The sequence below is a fragment of the Chiloscyllium punctatum genome, chromosome 42 (genome assembly GCF_047496795.1).
Source record: "Chiloscyllium punctatum isolate Juve2018m chromosome 42, sChiPun1.3, whole genome shotgun sequence".
Lineage (NCBI taxonomy): Eukaryota > Metazoa > Chordata > Chondrichthyes > Orectolobiformes > Hemiscylliidae > Chiloscyllium > Chiloscyllium punctatum.
Window position 1 is genome coordinate 8,313,547 of NC_092780.1, and position 15,606 is coordinate 8,329,152.

General features: G+C 41.4%; 1 protein-coding gene across 1 annotated transcript in view; it reads left to right on the forward strand.

Moving 5' to 3' along the window:
- Positions 1-15,606, forward strand: part of LOC140465706 (LIM and SH3 domain protein 1-like) — a 154,398-nt gene that overhangs the window by 27,208 nt on the left and 111,584 nt on the right. The window contains exon 2 of the mRNA XM_072561358.1: positions 13,779-13,873. Coding sequence (XP_072417459.1) covers positions 13,779-13,873 — 95 coding nt within the window. The remainder of the gene's footprint in view (positions 1-13,778; positions 13,874-15,606) is intronic.

The following is a 15,606-nucleotide window of genomic DNA, read 5'->3' on the forward strand; positions in this document are numbered from 1 at the left end:
GTCTTTCAGATGAAATGCTAAAACAAGGTCCAGTTTGCTCCCTCAAGTGCCTGCACTATTTCAAAGCAAGTAAGGGGAGTAAACACATAGTCCTGAGGATATTTATTCCTCAATGATATCACGAGAGATCACAAGCTTGCAGCTGTGTGTGGGAACTTCTAAAAATATATTGACTAATTAATTAATTTATTCATTACTTCATTAATTCATGGGATGTGAGTGTCGCTGGATGGCCAGTATTTATCGCTCACCTCCAATGCCCTGGTGAACAGTCACCTTGAACTGTTGCAGTCCAAGTTGTTCAGATGCAGTCAGGGTGCTGTTAAAAAGGGAGTTGCAAGATTTTTAATACTGAAAAGGTGAAGGAACTCTGATATATCCAAGTCAGGATGGTGTTGACTTGGTGAAGAATTGCCTTTGGATAGTAGAAGTCACAAGTTTTTGTAGGTGCTGTGGAAGGAACCTTGATCTGTTGTTGCAGTGCATCTTGTAGATACCATGCACTTGTTACTGGTGGAGGGTGTGAATGTTTAAATTATTGGCTGTAAGGATAATCAAGTGGACTGCTTTGTCTTGGATAGTGGTGAGCTTCTGGACTCCACCCATCCAGGCAGGTGGAGAGTATTCCATCACACTCCTGACTTGTGCCATGTAAATAATGGGTATGCTTTGAGGAGTCACTTGACAGAACACTTGACCTCTAACCTCCTGCTTTAGCTAAACATCTAACTTCTTCAATTTGTGAACTTGTCTGTGATCACCCTGGGAAATGTACTGATGGCAATGCCATTGAATGTCAGGAGGGGAGGTTATATGCATCATCATCTTTTGCTGGAGATATGATTACTGTCATTTATCAGTCTAAGGTTAAACCTTGGACATTTCTTCTCTTTCTAACCAAATAAAACTGGTTTGTCCAGGCTCTGATCATTGGGAGCTGAGTACATTAACTTAAAGCTTTCAGAATGGGATTTTCCTGGTAGTTAAAAGTGGGAGTGGTGGGATTGGCAGACTGAAAGAAGAAAAGAGTTTGCTTATCTAGAGGAACTATCTCTTCATCCTTCTAACTATGTAAGAAGATAATTTTGACCACCTTGGCAACTCATCATCACATGACCAATAAGTCTTTTTCATCAGCGGCCTTAGTGAATCCATTATTTAAATTTGGGGATATTATTGGCTGTTTAGTAACTGCACATCATTGGTGAGTGGGCTAAATACAACCTTTATCTTACTAGCACATTATCTTTTCTCAATCTCCCACCACATCTACACTCTCTTCTGGTTTCAACTTGGGTTGCATTGCAACTAATTTAGTTGTGCTTGCTAACTTGGGATAGGGTGAGTGGATCAAACAAAGAGTCCAGCTTTTTTGGAGACTATAATGGTTCTTGGTCAAGCTACCCCTTGGTTTTAAAGCTCTTGCTCTTGATTTCAAATCCCTCCCATTGCCTGTACCATCCCTACCTCCTTAATTATATTTTCTAATCAACCTCTTCAGAGATGTTATTATACACCTTTTTGAAGCAGATGGGACTTGAGCTTGAGTTTCCTAGTTTAGAGGTTGGGACATTACCACTGCAACACAAAAGCCCTTCCTACCTCTTTTTATTCTGCTCCAGCCTTACAAACATCCTCCTGTCTAACTGTTGTCTCTGGAGCATCATTGATGATGATGTTTTTATTTGCCTAGAATCTGTCCCAGAACTGTCTGCTTCTCTTCCTTTTTAAGATGGGTCTTCATGTTACCTCTTTTGATCGATTTGTCTTAACATTATTGTATGTTGTTCTCGATCTCCGTTAAATTGAAATGCTTCTGTGAAACAACTTGGGGATGTTGAAAGTGGTATATAAATGTCGAAGTGTTGACAGAATTTGAACACCATCCTTTCATCACAAGATATGAGAAACAATCCACTAGGGCCATTGCAAAACATCATGAATAAAATGAACATTTTCACTTTCCACTTTAATTCCCAGAAATCAGAAATGCCCTCTTACTGGTTCTATGTGACCCTTGAGACTGATGAACACTGCTCTGAATGTGGTGACCAATAAGTATTGACCTTTTAAATTTCTTTAGAACTTGCCCTTTGTGTTTTTGTTTTGTTGGAACATTATGCAATATTGTCTTTCAGTTCATGGTTTACTTTCCTGAGTGTCTTTGTCCCCATTTGCTCTCTATTATATTGACTCATTACTAGTGGAGTCCAAGATCTTTGGCTCTTGGCAGCAAAAAACATTTGTTCCCTGTTGTTTCTTTTGAGATTTGACTTGAAGGCTGTAATTGGGAATTTTATTCAATGCAAGATCATGGGTTAATATTATATAGGATTTAAAACATAGATTCATATCATTCAGACTTATGAGACCATGATGATGATTATGCTCTGCAGGGGTCTCTTCCCATCCCACTTTATCTCATCGTATTGATATTGTATTCTCTACTCCCTTCATCAAAATATTACTGAACGTCCTCTTAAATGCATCTTTGCTGAATCCCCCTAGAAAGTGAATGTTGCTTCAGTCACCGAAAATAAGCTGAGGTGGAGTTTGCTGGTGCATTATATTGTTTTTGGCTGGTGTGATATCGCCTTTTATTAACAGCACTCTGTTGTAGGGCTTATATGAAAGGTTCTTTTTGTTTCTTTGGATGTTTATTGCTGAAGTCAGCTGGGACACTCTCTCTCTCTCTCTCTCTCTCTCTCTCTCTCTCTCTCTCTCTCTCTCTCTCTCTCTCTCTCTCTCTCTCTCTCTCTCTACTTTGAAGCCAACAGTATTCACTTTATTTAACATATGAGCTTGGCTGGTGTCTCGAAGGAAAAGGAAAAAAGTAAAATTACCATACTCCTAAATTGGCTTGGACTTCGTACAAATGTTAACACCATGTTAAAATCAAAATTTGTATTTTAACCTATTATTTTCTACAAGCCCTATCTTCATGATCAATCTCTCTCTCTCTCTCTCTCTCTCTCTCTCTCTCTCGTCGAACATCTTGAATCAATCTCACTTTTCATGTTCTCTGCTCTCTGTAAGATTGCAACTCATCCCTGCTTTTGCACATAACTGAAGTCCTGAATTTCTGATACGAATATGACCAGTGTAATTGCTATGGAAACTTTCAGAATCCTGCAGCTGTCTCTGTCTGTGTCTCGGTGTCTCTGTCATAGACTCAGACTCCGACTCACGGTGGCCAGGTCCCATAAGTAATATAATGATGACCAGTTTTAGTGCTGTCGCACAAGAGAGGAATATTGAATGGGAAGCTGACCTTTTTGAAATACGGCACTGTTGTTGCCCATTTATTTTAATGTTTATCAGTGGAAGATGGGGACTTAGTTTAAAATGGCATCTGCTAGGCAGCATCTCTGACAGTAAAGCACTCCCTTAACACTGTATTGAGAGTGTCCCTAAAATGGGTTTGGAATCCATAACCTTCTGACTAAGTGTGCTATCAACTAAAGCACAGTTGACACCTAGTTTTACTTTGGCCAAAGTGAGTACTGTAGATGCTGGAGATTAGAGTAGAAAGTGTGGTGCTGGAAAAGCACAGCAGGTCAGCCAGCATCCGAGGAGCAGGAGAATCAAACTTAATGAAGGGCTTTTGCCCAAAATGTTGATTTTCCTGCTTCTCGGATGCTGCCTGACCTGCTGTGCTTTTCCAGCACCGCACTCTCGACCTCGTTTTAACAATGCAAATGCAAGACAGAATTAAAAGAATACTGACCTGCACTTATTTACTGCTTTCACAACCTCAGGATATCCCAGAGTGATTTGCAGCCAGTGAAGTAATGTAGTCACTGTTGTAGTACAGGAAATATGGCAACCAAATGCTCGTAGCAAGCTCATGCAAACAGGACCGTGATAATAACCATTAATCTCTTTTTTTTGGATCTACTGTGTAAAAGGTGAGTATTTAGCTAAAAATTTACAAGTGAATTAGAGAGAGCTCAGTGTTGAATTGCCTCTTGTACATTGTGTTCCATATGCTTATGAAACCCAATGATGGCACTGTGTTTATGCAAATTTATTTTTAAGGTTTTTTCTTTCCTGTTCTATTTGTTGCTGTCTATGGGTTCTGGCTAGGTTCACATCACTACAACCCAAAGATCGTTGTAGCAACAACCAAATTCATACAAATTGGAATTACTGACATTAATGTTTTAAAAACAACTATTTGCCATAACCAAATATTGACCTTAACACTCAAGATACTTAGATTAGATTACTTACAGTGTGGAAACAGGCCCTTTGGCCCAACAAGTCCACACCGCCCCGCCGAAGCGCAACCCACCCACACCCCTACATTTACCCCTTACCTAACACTACGGGCAATTTAGAATGGCCAATTCACCTGACCTGCACATCTTTGGACTGTGGGAGGAAACCGGAGCACCCGGAGGAAACCCATGCAGACACGGGGAGAACGTGCAAACTCCATACAGACAGTCGCCTGAGGTGGGAATTGAACCCAGGTCTCTGGCGCTGTGAGGCAGCAGTGCTAACCACTGTGCCACCGTGCCGCCCCTACTTACTTCTGGTAATTTATATTGTTGAGAGTTTGTTACCTGACCCGTTGAGTTGTAGATGGTTACGATGGAAGCCACTTGTCTTTTGTTCTGTACCAGTTCATGACCAGAGCTGTTCACCCAGTCACACCATCTTGCTTTACCTCACTGAATTTTTGCATGTTAGAACTGCATATTGTGGTTTCTTGTCAGTATTTCTGCCCTTGGTTCTTTAATGGCTTGGTTCAGCGCTTACCCACTGTGACCCTGTTTTGAGGCTTAAAAGGGTTAATAATCCTTCAGTGAGAACTGAGAGAGTGAGGGCCTGTTATAGAGCAGGAGTACGGCTGTTAACTCTGCAGCTCCATGCTGGCCCATTACTACCTTGATCTCTCAATCCCCATGAGTCACGCTTGCAACCCCATTTGGAGTTCTGACTCCTGCCCCCATTTTGGGAAGCCCCGGTCTGGTTTGTATCTTACTCTGTTACCTTTATATTGTCTTTATTTTCAGTCATGTCAGTGGGGTCCTTATCTCGACCATGGTTTATTAAGTACATTCACAGCTGGTATAGACAGGTATTTTATCTGTGGGGGAATCATAGAGTTATGGGACAAGGCAGGGAAGTGGAATTGAAGGTTATTAGAGCAGCCATGGTCTCACTGAACAGTTGAGGAGATTTGATGGACTGAATGGCCAACATTTTTGCTCTTATGCTTCATGGTCCATGTAAATGTACCTCTCTTTTTTTGTGCTCAGTGATGTTTGAGGTAGTGTTTGGGAATGGGAGACTTTCCATTTTCAGACATTCATTTTAAAGTTAAGTACTCCTTAGGTAGAGACCAATGCGATTGGTAGCAGTGTTCTGCGGCTTGTTCTGATGAAATTGTCAACATGGGCCATTGTAGTGCAACCTATTCTCTCTAGCGTCTAAGTCTATTCTGATGTAATGCGGCCTAAATTTGAAGCTGTTTCTGTTGGAAAGAACAGTGTTTAGGTTGTATTTGCATGGGTTTTAAGCTGGCGACATACCATGCCATTTTAATTTTTCAGTAAATATAATTCAAAGGTAAATGGGATGGGGCAGATAACAACCAAGCTGCTGTAATCCTACAGGAAATAGACTATGAACCCCGAGCAAAGAACCGAGCTTAATCTGTTAGGCAATTTATTTAATGCCTTGCTAGTTGGATCCTGTCCAGGGGAAAAACTGGTTTCATATAGAACTGTCTGATAATACAACCACAGCTTCAAACTTCCACCAAGAACAGACTTCACTTGTGTGTCCTTTCCCACTCCTCAGCATTCCTTCCCTGTCCCATTCATTTGTTACTAGGCCCCTCCCTCTGCACCTCCTCCTACAGGCAAACATTCTTTGCATTTTTCTGCTACTGACCTAGTTTCTTCCTGTTGGTTTTTTTTCCTCTTTGCTTCTGACCTTCAATTTGCTACAGTTATTAGACAGCGTTCCGCACTTCTGGGTTTGTTGTTTCTGGTTTTGTGGATCAAGGAGCTGTGTATATTTTACCTCCATTCTGATCATAGGACTTGGTAGACTTGTCATCTATTGATTTGGTGTCCCTCAATCAGGAGGTATAGTCCACTGTGGATCCATGAATACCTTGCTGTGGCGTTCCTAAATATCTAATTCTTGATTACACAGACTTTGGGCACCTGGGGGCAGAATGTCCCATGAGGTGATGGGACTTGGAGTGCAGGATTTGTTTCCTTTTTACTTTGCATTCTACCCCACCATCAAAGTGTTTGAACCTGAGGTGCGATGCATTTTGGTGGGCAAGTTGGTTCATTCTTAATTGGTAGCGAGCTCCTCCCAGTTGTTACTGTCAATGCTGTCATACGTCAAGGACAGCGTCATTCTTGCCCTCCCAAAAACATTGACCATTTGAGAAAACAGGACCAGGCAGGGAAGAGGTGTCTGATGGGCTGGCTGATATGTTTCCAGCCCATTGTAAGCATGGTCCCTTATTTATGAAAATATGTCCCATGAATGTGCATACTTTGGAACAAGATCCCGTATTAATTTTAAGGGTCTGATACATGAATGTTTGCTTGTCCTCGTGAAAGGGCTATTTAATGTTATATTGTGTTGTACAAATAGACTAACAAATGCACTCAAGAATGTTACCCATTTGTAATCTGGGGGAGTGCCTGTCATTGATCATTGTTGGACCAATGTTTGCCTCACTTTTTGGAGCTGCCTTCAGGAGTGTTTGACAGACCTTAGATTGAACCTGGAAGATGCTGGTGGAATTTCTCTGTTGCTCTTGTGTGTCACTGGTACACACTCCAAGTCTTACTGCAGATGTGTGGTGATTTATAGCTACTCTGTGTGGTCTTGTACTGACTTGCATAGGCTTTGTTGTCAAGCACTCATTTGGTTTAGTTTGTAGAAAGGTGAACAGGTGCTGCCTGTCCTGCCCTGGATCTTCACGTGAAAGGCCAGTCTTCTGAGGGAGATGGCTGCCAGGCTGTGGGATGGGCTTTTAATAGGTTCGAGAATCTCCCCTTCTCCTTACATGGGAGGTGGAATATTGAACTAACCAGCTTTGGGTGGGTATGAGCTTTTTGTTTTAATTAAGATTCGAGAACTGGTTGACTGACTGTTCCACCTACTGTGGAGCATATGTTTTGATATGGAGGTGGTTGTTAGACACTGCACTAGAGAGCTATAACTTTTTCATGCAGAGGGTGGTGCATTCGTGGAGTGAGCTGCCAGAGGAAGTATTGGAGGCTGGTACAATTACAAAAACATCTGGAAGGGTATATGAATAGGAAGGGTTTAGACTGATTTTGGCCATGTGCTGGCAAGTGGGACTACGTTAATTTAGGATATCTGATCGGCAAGGACCAAAGGGTCTGTTTCTGTGCTGTACATCTCTGACACTATGATTTGACAGATGTAAAGAAAGGAGTGTTACGGTACATAAGGAGTTAAAGAGCTTTACCCAGAGATTAAACAGCACACAACTTCGGGATAGATTAAATGCAAACACCTCAGCCTGAGATGCTTCAGGCAGTATCTCAATGAGGAAAAAAAGCAGGATTGACTTAATTGACAAAATAAAGCAATAAGATTGCAGTGACCATTACAATGTTATTGCTTTTTCTTATCAAGTTGGCTTATGACTGAATTTGGTATTGGGCTACAAAGATGAAATCTTGACCATAGGGATCTGGCCTCATTGGGAAACCCTGCTCGATGGATTCAAAGTAGGATGGCATTTCGGAACAGGTGAGGACGCAGTAGCCATTGTAGTGCTGTGCCACACTTACAACAGCTGTAAACCCCCCACCCGCCCCACAGCCTCCCCACTCCAATAGGCACCTGCTCTCTCTGATCTCACTTGAGAGGTTATGACAATTTTCAAACCTCTTAAATGGCTTCACAGTGGAAAAAGGTTTGAGAAGCACTGACTGGTGTAAGATACAACTTACATGTAAATTGTATGAGTGAATACAAAACAATCTCTCAAACTTCTTTCAATCCGTAAGGGAAAATTCAGATATATGCACTTGTGCTTACATTACAATATGAAATTCTGAATTGACATCCCACGATGACCCTTCCCTGCCTACTTAGTTTGTGAAACAATGCGAATAAGGTAACAGTTAAGCTACACTTCCTTTGACAATGTTCCTTTGAATTGTTTTCGGGGATTTTACTATTTTGAAGGTTACTATACAAATGCAAGTTCAATTTACATAATATTGACTGTATTAGCATGGGATCAGGTCAATGTGAGACATATAAGATTATTAAAGGATTAGACACTCTGGAGGCAGGAAACATGTTTCCGCTGATGGGTAAGTGCCGAACCAGAGGACACAGCTTAAAAATACGGGGTAGACCATTTAGGACAGAGGTGAGGAGAAACTTCTTCACCCAGAGAGTGGTGGCTGTGTGGAATGCTCTGCCCCAGAGAGCAGTGAAGGCCCAGTCTCTGGATTCATTTAAGAAAGAGTTGGATAGAGCTCTCCAGAATAGTGGAATCAAGGGTTATGGAGATAAGGCAGGAACAGGATACTGATTGAGGATGATCAGCCATGATCATAATGAATGGTGGTGCAGGCTCGAACGTCAGAATGGCCTACTCCTGCACCTATTGTCTATTATCACTGGTACAGATCAATTAGCTGAAAACATTTGTTTCTTTCTATTCTTTACTTACAATGTAAAACTGAGATTCCAGTTTAGTCATTGCATCCAGATAGGGAGCAGTGACAAATGTAGTTGGTTTCTGGGCAAACAGGCCTTTTGGTCTTAAACGATCATCCCGTGCTGCAGTGATGGTTATCTCATTGGGTTTTCTACACCACCTCCTGCTGCGTGCAAAGACCCACGCCTGGAAGTGGTAGTTACAATGCTAATTTAATATAAACTAACAGCCATGATGCACGAGCACACTGCTAGTGGTTTAACTTTACTTGAGGTGTGAAGGGAAATAGAGAGTACTTGAGAGAGATCTGAAATGAAAGGCTGGGCTTGTATCTGTGGAGTTGGCTCATCAGAATCCTAGCAGCACAGGCAGTCTTTTCAACCACTGATTCTTCAGAAAACTGTTTTCTAATTAGTGCTATTTTCTCGCTGTTTCCCTATAGCCTGTAATTTCTTTCTCTCCCTGAATATAATTAAACATCATGTCTAACAACTGGCCTGCAAGGGTTCTTGTGGCTCAGCATTAGTCTCCTTACCTCCTGAGCCAGAAAACCCAGATTCAAGCCCGACCTGCTCTATTGGTGTGTAATTACATCTCTGAGCAGGTCCATTTGCAAATTGTAAAAGAACAATTAGCTGTAATTCCAGAATTGGATTGGATTGTTTTGCAGATCCTAAGTGTGTTTAGAACGGTGCTAAGGTTAATTGGGCTTGGGCACTCTTGTGGTGGTAGTGTCCCTCCCCTTGTTCAGAAAAACCCAGGTTCAAGTCCCACCTGCTCTAGAGGTGTGTACTAACATTTCTGATCAGGTTGATTTCGAAAATAGGTGAATTTAAAAAAAAATTGGGCTTTGGACATGGCTCGTTTTATGCTTGTTAGCTGTACACATTTGTGTTTGGAACCTTTTGCCCTGTAAGAAAAAGAAACACCTCCTGGACACGTCACATTTTTCAGAATTAAACAAAAGCTGAAGGACAGTAGTTCCCTGGTGCATTCTCCAAAGCGATGACTCTCTCAAGTCGACTTGCTAAACATACAGCATCCTTTTCTCACTGAGTGTACACTGTTGCTTCCTTTGAAACTTTGTATTCTTGCACCTGTCCTGATGAGAGAAATCAACTTTATTCTGTAAGACTAAACAACAAGCAATCGCATCTAATTTCAGTCTCAAAATTATTGCATCTGCTTCCATCACGTTTTTTTGAACAGTGCATTTCTAAATCTTCAAAACGTCTTTTTCTTTAAAAGTCTCTAATCATGACACAATTTTATTCTGTACCCTTTGGTTATCAACTGCCTGCCATTGGAATCAATTTTCCAAAGTTTGTACGCACAAAAGTCTTTACAATATCAAACTTTACCATTAAATACCCACTAAAATGTCAGCTTGAAGGAGAGCACCCCAAACTTGTCAAATAAACGATCAATCTTAATTGAACTGAGCAAGACTACAGGGAAAGGAGAAACAGAAAGCATAAGTCAAAACTCTTAATTTCTCTGTTCCCAGCTTTCTGTCTGAAAGATGTGCATTGTATTATCACATTTGCATTTCTCTCTGAAATTGTTTGAGACATCACTGGAAAGTAATCAGTGATTTTGTGCAAACTTAATTCTTTTCAGACTGCGTGAGATAGCCTAAGCTAGGGATATGTACTAGAGTGAGGAAGTGATCAGTAATGGAGTTACCGTGTTGAGCAAGGACATGGCAGAGGTAGTGCTGAAAACTGTCAACCTTTTAGGATTCTTCAGGATTGAGTCGTCCATTCATTCATGCATTCATGAATGCCCTATTAGGGAAGTACATCTACCATCATCCAGAAACAGAAGACATAGTCTCGGGACACAGGGTGGGTCATCTAGGACTGAGATGAGGAGAAATTTCTTCACCCAGAGATTGTGAGCCTGCGGAATTCTCTGTTGCAGGATGTGATTGAGGCCAACGCATTGAATGTTTTCAGGAAGAGTCGGATATAATTCATCAGACTAAAAGATCAAAGGGTACAGGGAGCATTGGGAAGAGGGTACTGAGTTTGGATGATCGACCTGTTAAAGTACAGATTTGAGATGGCCAAGGGAATGCCTCGTGGACTCAACCTGTAAGCCTCTCTTGGTTCGTCTCAGAGATTGTACTCTTTGGTAGTCTGGAATAAAAAACCTCTTGCAGACAGTTTAGTTTAATTTTAGTCATCCCCTTTATTTACCAATAGCATCACTATTAGAACATAACACTGATGTCTATAAGCTAAACTAACTGGGTTTTAATAACCCAGGAGAGTAGGATATCAGCTTTTCAAGAGCCCTGGCAGGGTACTCTGCTGTACTGTTACAAACTGGCTTCCTTTATACACCAGGTTTACAAAAGCACTGCATGTTCTTAACTAGACAGATAACAGTGAAGGACAATAATTCGGGAGAGATGTTAATTGATATCGAGTTTTGTTTCGAGGTCAGGATCAAACACTGTTATTAATTTCACAAGGGATCAGCCATGCATTTATCACTCTGTGTCCTGTTTACACAGATTCACTGATGTTAAGACAAATGTTGAATTGCCTTCCCCTCCCTGTCTGTCTATTTTCTCGTGTGCAGAAAATGTGTTCTATAATTCAGCATTACATTTTAGTCTAAGTGTTTAAGGGCAAGTTTTAAGGCTATAGCCTTTCTCATTCCCTCCTTTTGTCATTTCCTGGCGAACCTTGATCCTGTTGAATGGTAGGGCAGGCTCAAAGGGCTGAACGGCCTACTCTTTTCATTTTCTAGGTTTCAATGTTTTTGTCATCTTTTATGGGTGAGGTCTATGTGTGACGCCAGAGCAACACCAATGTGATTGGCCCTTAACTGTTCAAGCCAGTGATGCTCATATTCCAAGACAAAAAATGACTCTCGCTATTGGCCTTAAAACAATAAACAAGAAGACCCAAAAGGAAAATTTCTTGGCCTTCAAAGACTGTGTCTTTCTCAAAAAAGAACTTAACTTTTTTTTTCCAATTATTCAATATAAATGTACTGACAATTGGTTTGGGGAATAAAGGTTTATTGGCTGTCATGAATCAATTTCCGATTGCCTGGGGAATTTGGAACCTTGTCAGGGTTAATGTATCGGATGAGCGAGGCTAGAGTAGGAATAGACAGTTTGGAAACCTGGTCATGTGATAATTCCATGAGTCAGCTCAACCAGAGATTCTGTCTTGGATGGTTCTCTCCCTGTAGCTAATGTTGTCATTCACTGTTTGGGGTGCAGAAATGAGAAATTTCCAATTATACATGGGAGGGACCATTTTTGGTGACAAAGATCATTAAAATTGCTTTTTGAAGATTTTGAACCAACTGAGACTTGGTGTTTAGAATAAATCTTATAGCTACAGATATGGCATAATTGTTACAAATGAGCCTTTCAATCCAACTAGCCCAGATTGGAACGTATCATCCCTTTTCAATATTCCTTTGTCCTGACTTTGCTCTGCCTATCCTTTTGAGATTGTCCAAGACAGTGATTGAATCATTCACAAAGATCCTTTGGTGAAGGAAAGCTCCAATCCACAGATGGGTGAGGTGGAAGGACTGCACTAAATATTATCAAGGTCACATTTGATTGAGTGTTGCATCTGGGGGCCCTATCAAAACTAGAGCCAAAGGGAATCAGGATGCTGGCTGAGGTTGTACCTGGCACAAAGGAAGTTGGTTGCTGAAGGTCAGTATACTCAGCTCCAGGACATCTCTGCAGGAGTTCCTTAAGATTGTGTTCAAGGCCCAACTCACTTTGGATGTTATCATTTAATGAAGTTCCTCCTGCCATAAAGTCAGAAGTGGAGATATTTGCTGATGACTGCACAGTGGTCAGCACCATTTGTTGGACACTGAAACAGTCCAAGTCCAAATGAAGCAAGATCTAAATGATGTCCAGGTTTGGGCTGACAAGTGGAAAGTAACATTTGCACCATCCAAGTAACAGGTCATGATCATCTTCAACAAAAGAGAAACTAACTATATTACCTTTTTGATATTCAATGGCAATACCATCGCTGAATCACCCACTGTTCATATCCTGGGGGTTACTGTTGACCAAAACCTCAACTGGACTAGCAGCTACAAGACCAGTTCAGAGGCTAAGAATCCTGCAGTGAGTAACGCACCTCCTGACACTGCAACTTGTTCACTATCTATAAAGGCACAAGTCAGGAATGTGATGGAATACTCCTCATTTGTGCACAGCTCCAACAATACTCAAGAAGCTTAGCACCAACCAAGACAAAGCAGCCCACTTGATAGACTGTAAATGTGGTGTGATTCAGTCCTTCCACCACCAACATTCAGCAGCAGCAATGTGTACTATTTCCAAGATGCACTGCAAAAATTCAGTAAAGCTCCTTAGACAGCACCTTCCAAAGCTGTGACCACTTCCATCTGGAAGGCCAAGGGCAGCAGATATATGGGAACATCACTTACCTTCCAAGCCAATCACATCCTGACTTGGAAATATATTGTTATTCCTTTATGTCACTGGCTCAAAATCCTGGAATTCCTTCCCTAATGGCATTGTGGGTCTACCTACACGAACAGACTGCAGAAGATCAAGAAGGCAGCTCCCCATTAATTCCACAAGGGCAACTAGAGAATAACTACTGGCATAGATAGTGAACGCCACATCCTTTGGATGGATAAAGACAAATTTAAATCTTGAATGTCAACATGGTTTCTGCCTTATCCCTCAACAATTGACTTTTTGAAGAATCACACATCCTCACCAATGGGCTTTTCTTCCTGCCACTGTCCTGTTGTGAAATCTCTTGCTTTTTTACTCTTGTCTATGCAACTGCTCTATTCTAGACCCCTGTACCACTGGAAGCTCTAATTGTCTCTCCCCCCTGTCATGTTTTAAAAAATGGAATAATGTGGGTCTACCATTATCTCTCCTCAATCTGTGTTGATCACCCAGGGCAGGACAGTTCCACTATGTGTGATTCTCCTGATTTGTGAAATCAATGTCCAGTTATTTTATATTTTATCGATCTGGGAGAGATGGATCTGAGCGGCAGAGATTACTTCTGTTTTCCTGTGAACTTATTGCTCTGATTTTCTGTTCTTGTTCCAGTTCTGGCATAAAGCATGTTTCCAGTGTGAAGTCTGCAAAATGACTTTAAACATGAAGAACTACAAAGGTTATGATAAGAAACCTTACTGCAATGCGTGAGTATTTTACATTTCTGCATTCCTCTCAAATGCTGGATCCACCAGTGATTTACTTTGTATTGAATGGTGTTCCGGTGCAGTTCTTGCTGAAGTTAAGGCTACCTTTTTTTCTAAGGAATTGATGTGGATGCTTTGGGAGTGGACAGATCTGTAGAAGCTGTGATACCTGGGTGTTCTCAGTTTGGCTTGGTGGCATGCACTCACGTTTTTGCGTCCAAAGGGTATGGATTGGTGACAGTGCCCACTCTGATCACTAGGATGTCTGCTGTGGCTAGGGAGGGATGGTATTCCCATGTCAAGTCAGGGTACAAGCTCAATGAAGAGACCACAAAACCCAGACTAAATGGTAATCTAGTGCAGTACAGAGGTACTATTACAGGAGGCTAACAGCACAGTACTATTCCAGGAGGCCATTTGATTTGTATGTGTAGTCCAAGAGGTTTGTAAATTAATCAAAACTTTCAGCACTTTTTTTTTTGCATATATAATCACTTAAGGTACACTGAGGGAATACGACAAAGATTGCAGGCTGATCCTTGGGATGGCTGTACAGTTCAATGAAGAGATTGAGGAAACTGAGCTGGTTTGTTTAGAGTCTAGGAGAATGAGAGAGATGAACTCGTTGAAATGTACTGATTCCTACATGACGCAACAAGGGTAAATGCAAGAAGGATATTTCCCCCTGACTGGGTGATTCTAGAATTGGGTAGGGCCATAGTCAGACTCCCAAGAGAAAGGGCAGTTAGGACTGAAATGAGGAGGAGTTTCCTCAGTAGAGCAAAAGACTTCAAAAATTCACCACCTTGAGAAGGTTGTTGAGGTCAGACATTGTGAAAAGTGAATTCCAGCCCACTCAGTGGTGGGTGGGGTGGGGGGGATCCTCATCTCCTTTGTAACTAAATTATTTTAAATCTATTCCCAGTCTGTTAAGGTCTTCTCTGCTAATGGAAATAAGTCCTTGCTATCTGCACTTTATCATTTTATAATCTTTAACCAGTCCCATGATGTTTTTAATGAAATTACCAATGTAGAATCTTCCTGAGGATCTAAGTCCTTGGGGTTTCTGTTGACCAGAAACTCACCTGAACTAGTCAAATACTGGTGTGGCTGCAAGAGCAGGTGAGGGGTTAGGAAGCTTACAGCAATTAGCTCACTTTATGATTTCCCTAAACAGTGTCCGTCATCTCCAAGGCACACATTAGGATTGTGCAGGAGTACTTGTCTGGATAAGTGTGGGGGGGGGGGTATAGCTCCGACACTGTTTCACTGCCCAGGACAAAGCAGTCTACTCATTCGGCATCACACGCACAACCATCACCCATTCCGCCAAAGACACAACAACAGCAGCAGTTTGTACCATCTATGAAATGGTCAAAATCCTGGAACTCCCTTTCTAACAACATGGTGATTGTATATACTCCAAATGAACTGCAGCAGGTCATGAACACAGCTCATCACCACGTTCTCAAGGGCAGTTAAGGATGGGCAATAAATGCTGGCCCATATCTCCTGAATAAAAATACTTTACCTTGTTTAAGGCAATGTATTAAAATAACAATATCAGAGCTTTTAGGTGTAAATAAAGAAATCCTTTCCAATGAATGGTAACCATAGGTGATGGACTTATTGTGATTGTCTTTAAAGCCAGAAGTGGGATTAAGAATTGTGTGTTCTGAAATGCATTGTGCGATAAAGGGCCATGGAAGCAGATCTAATATCAACTTTTAAAA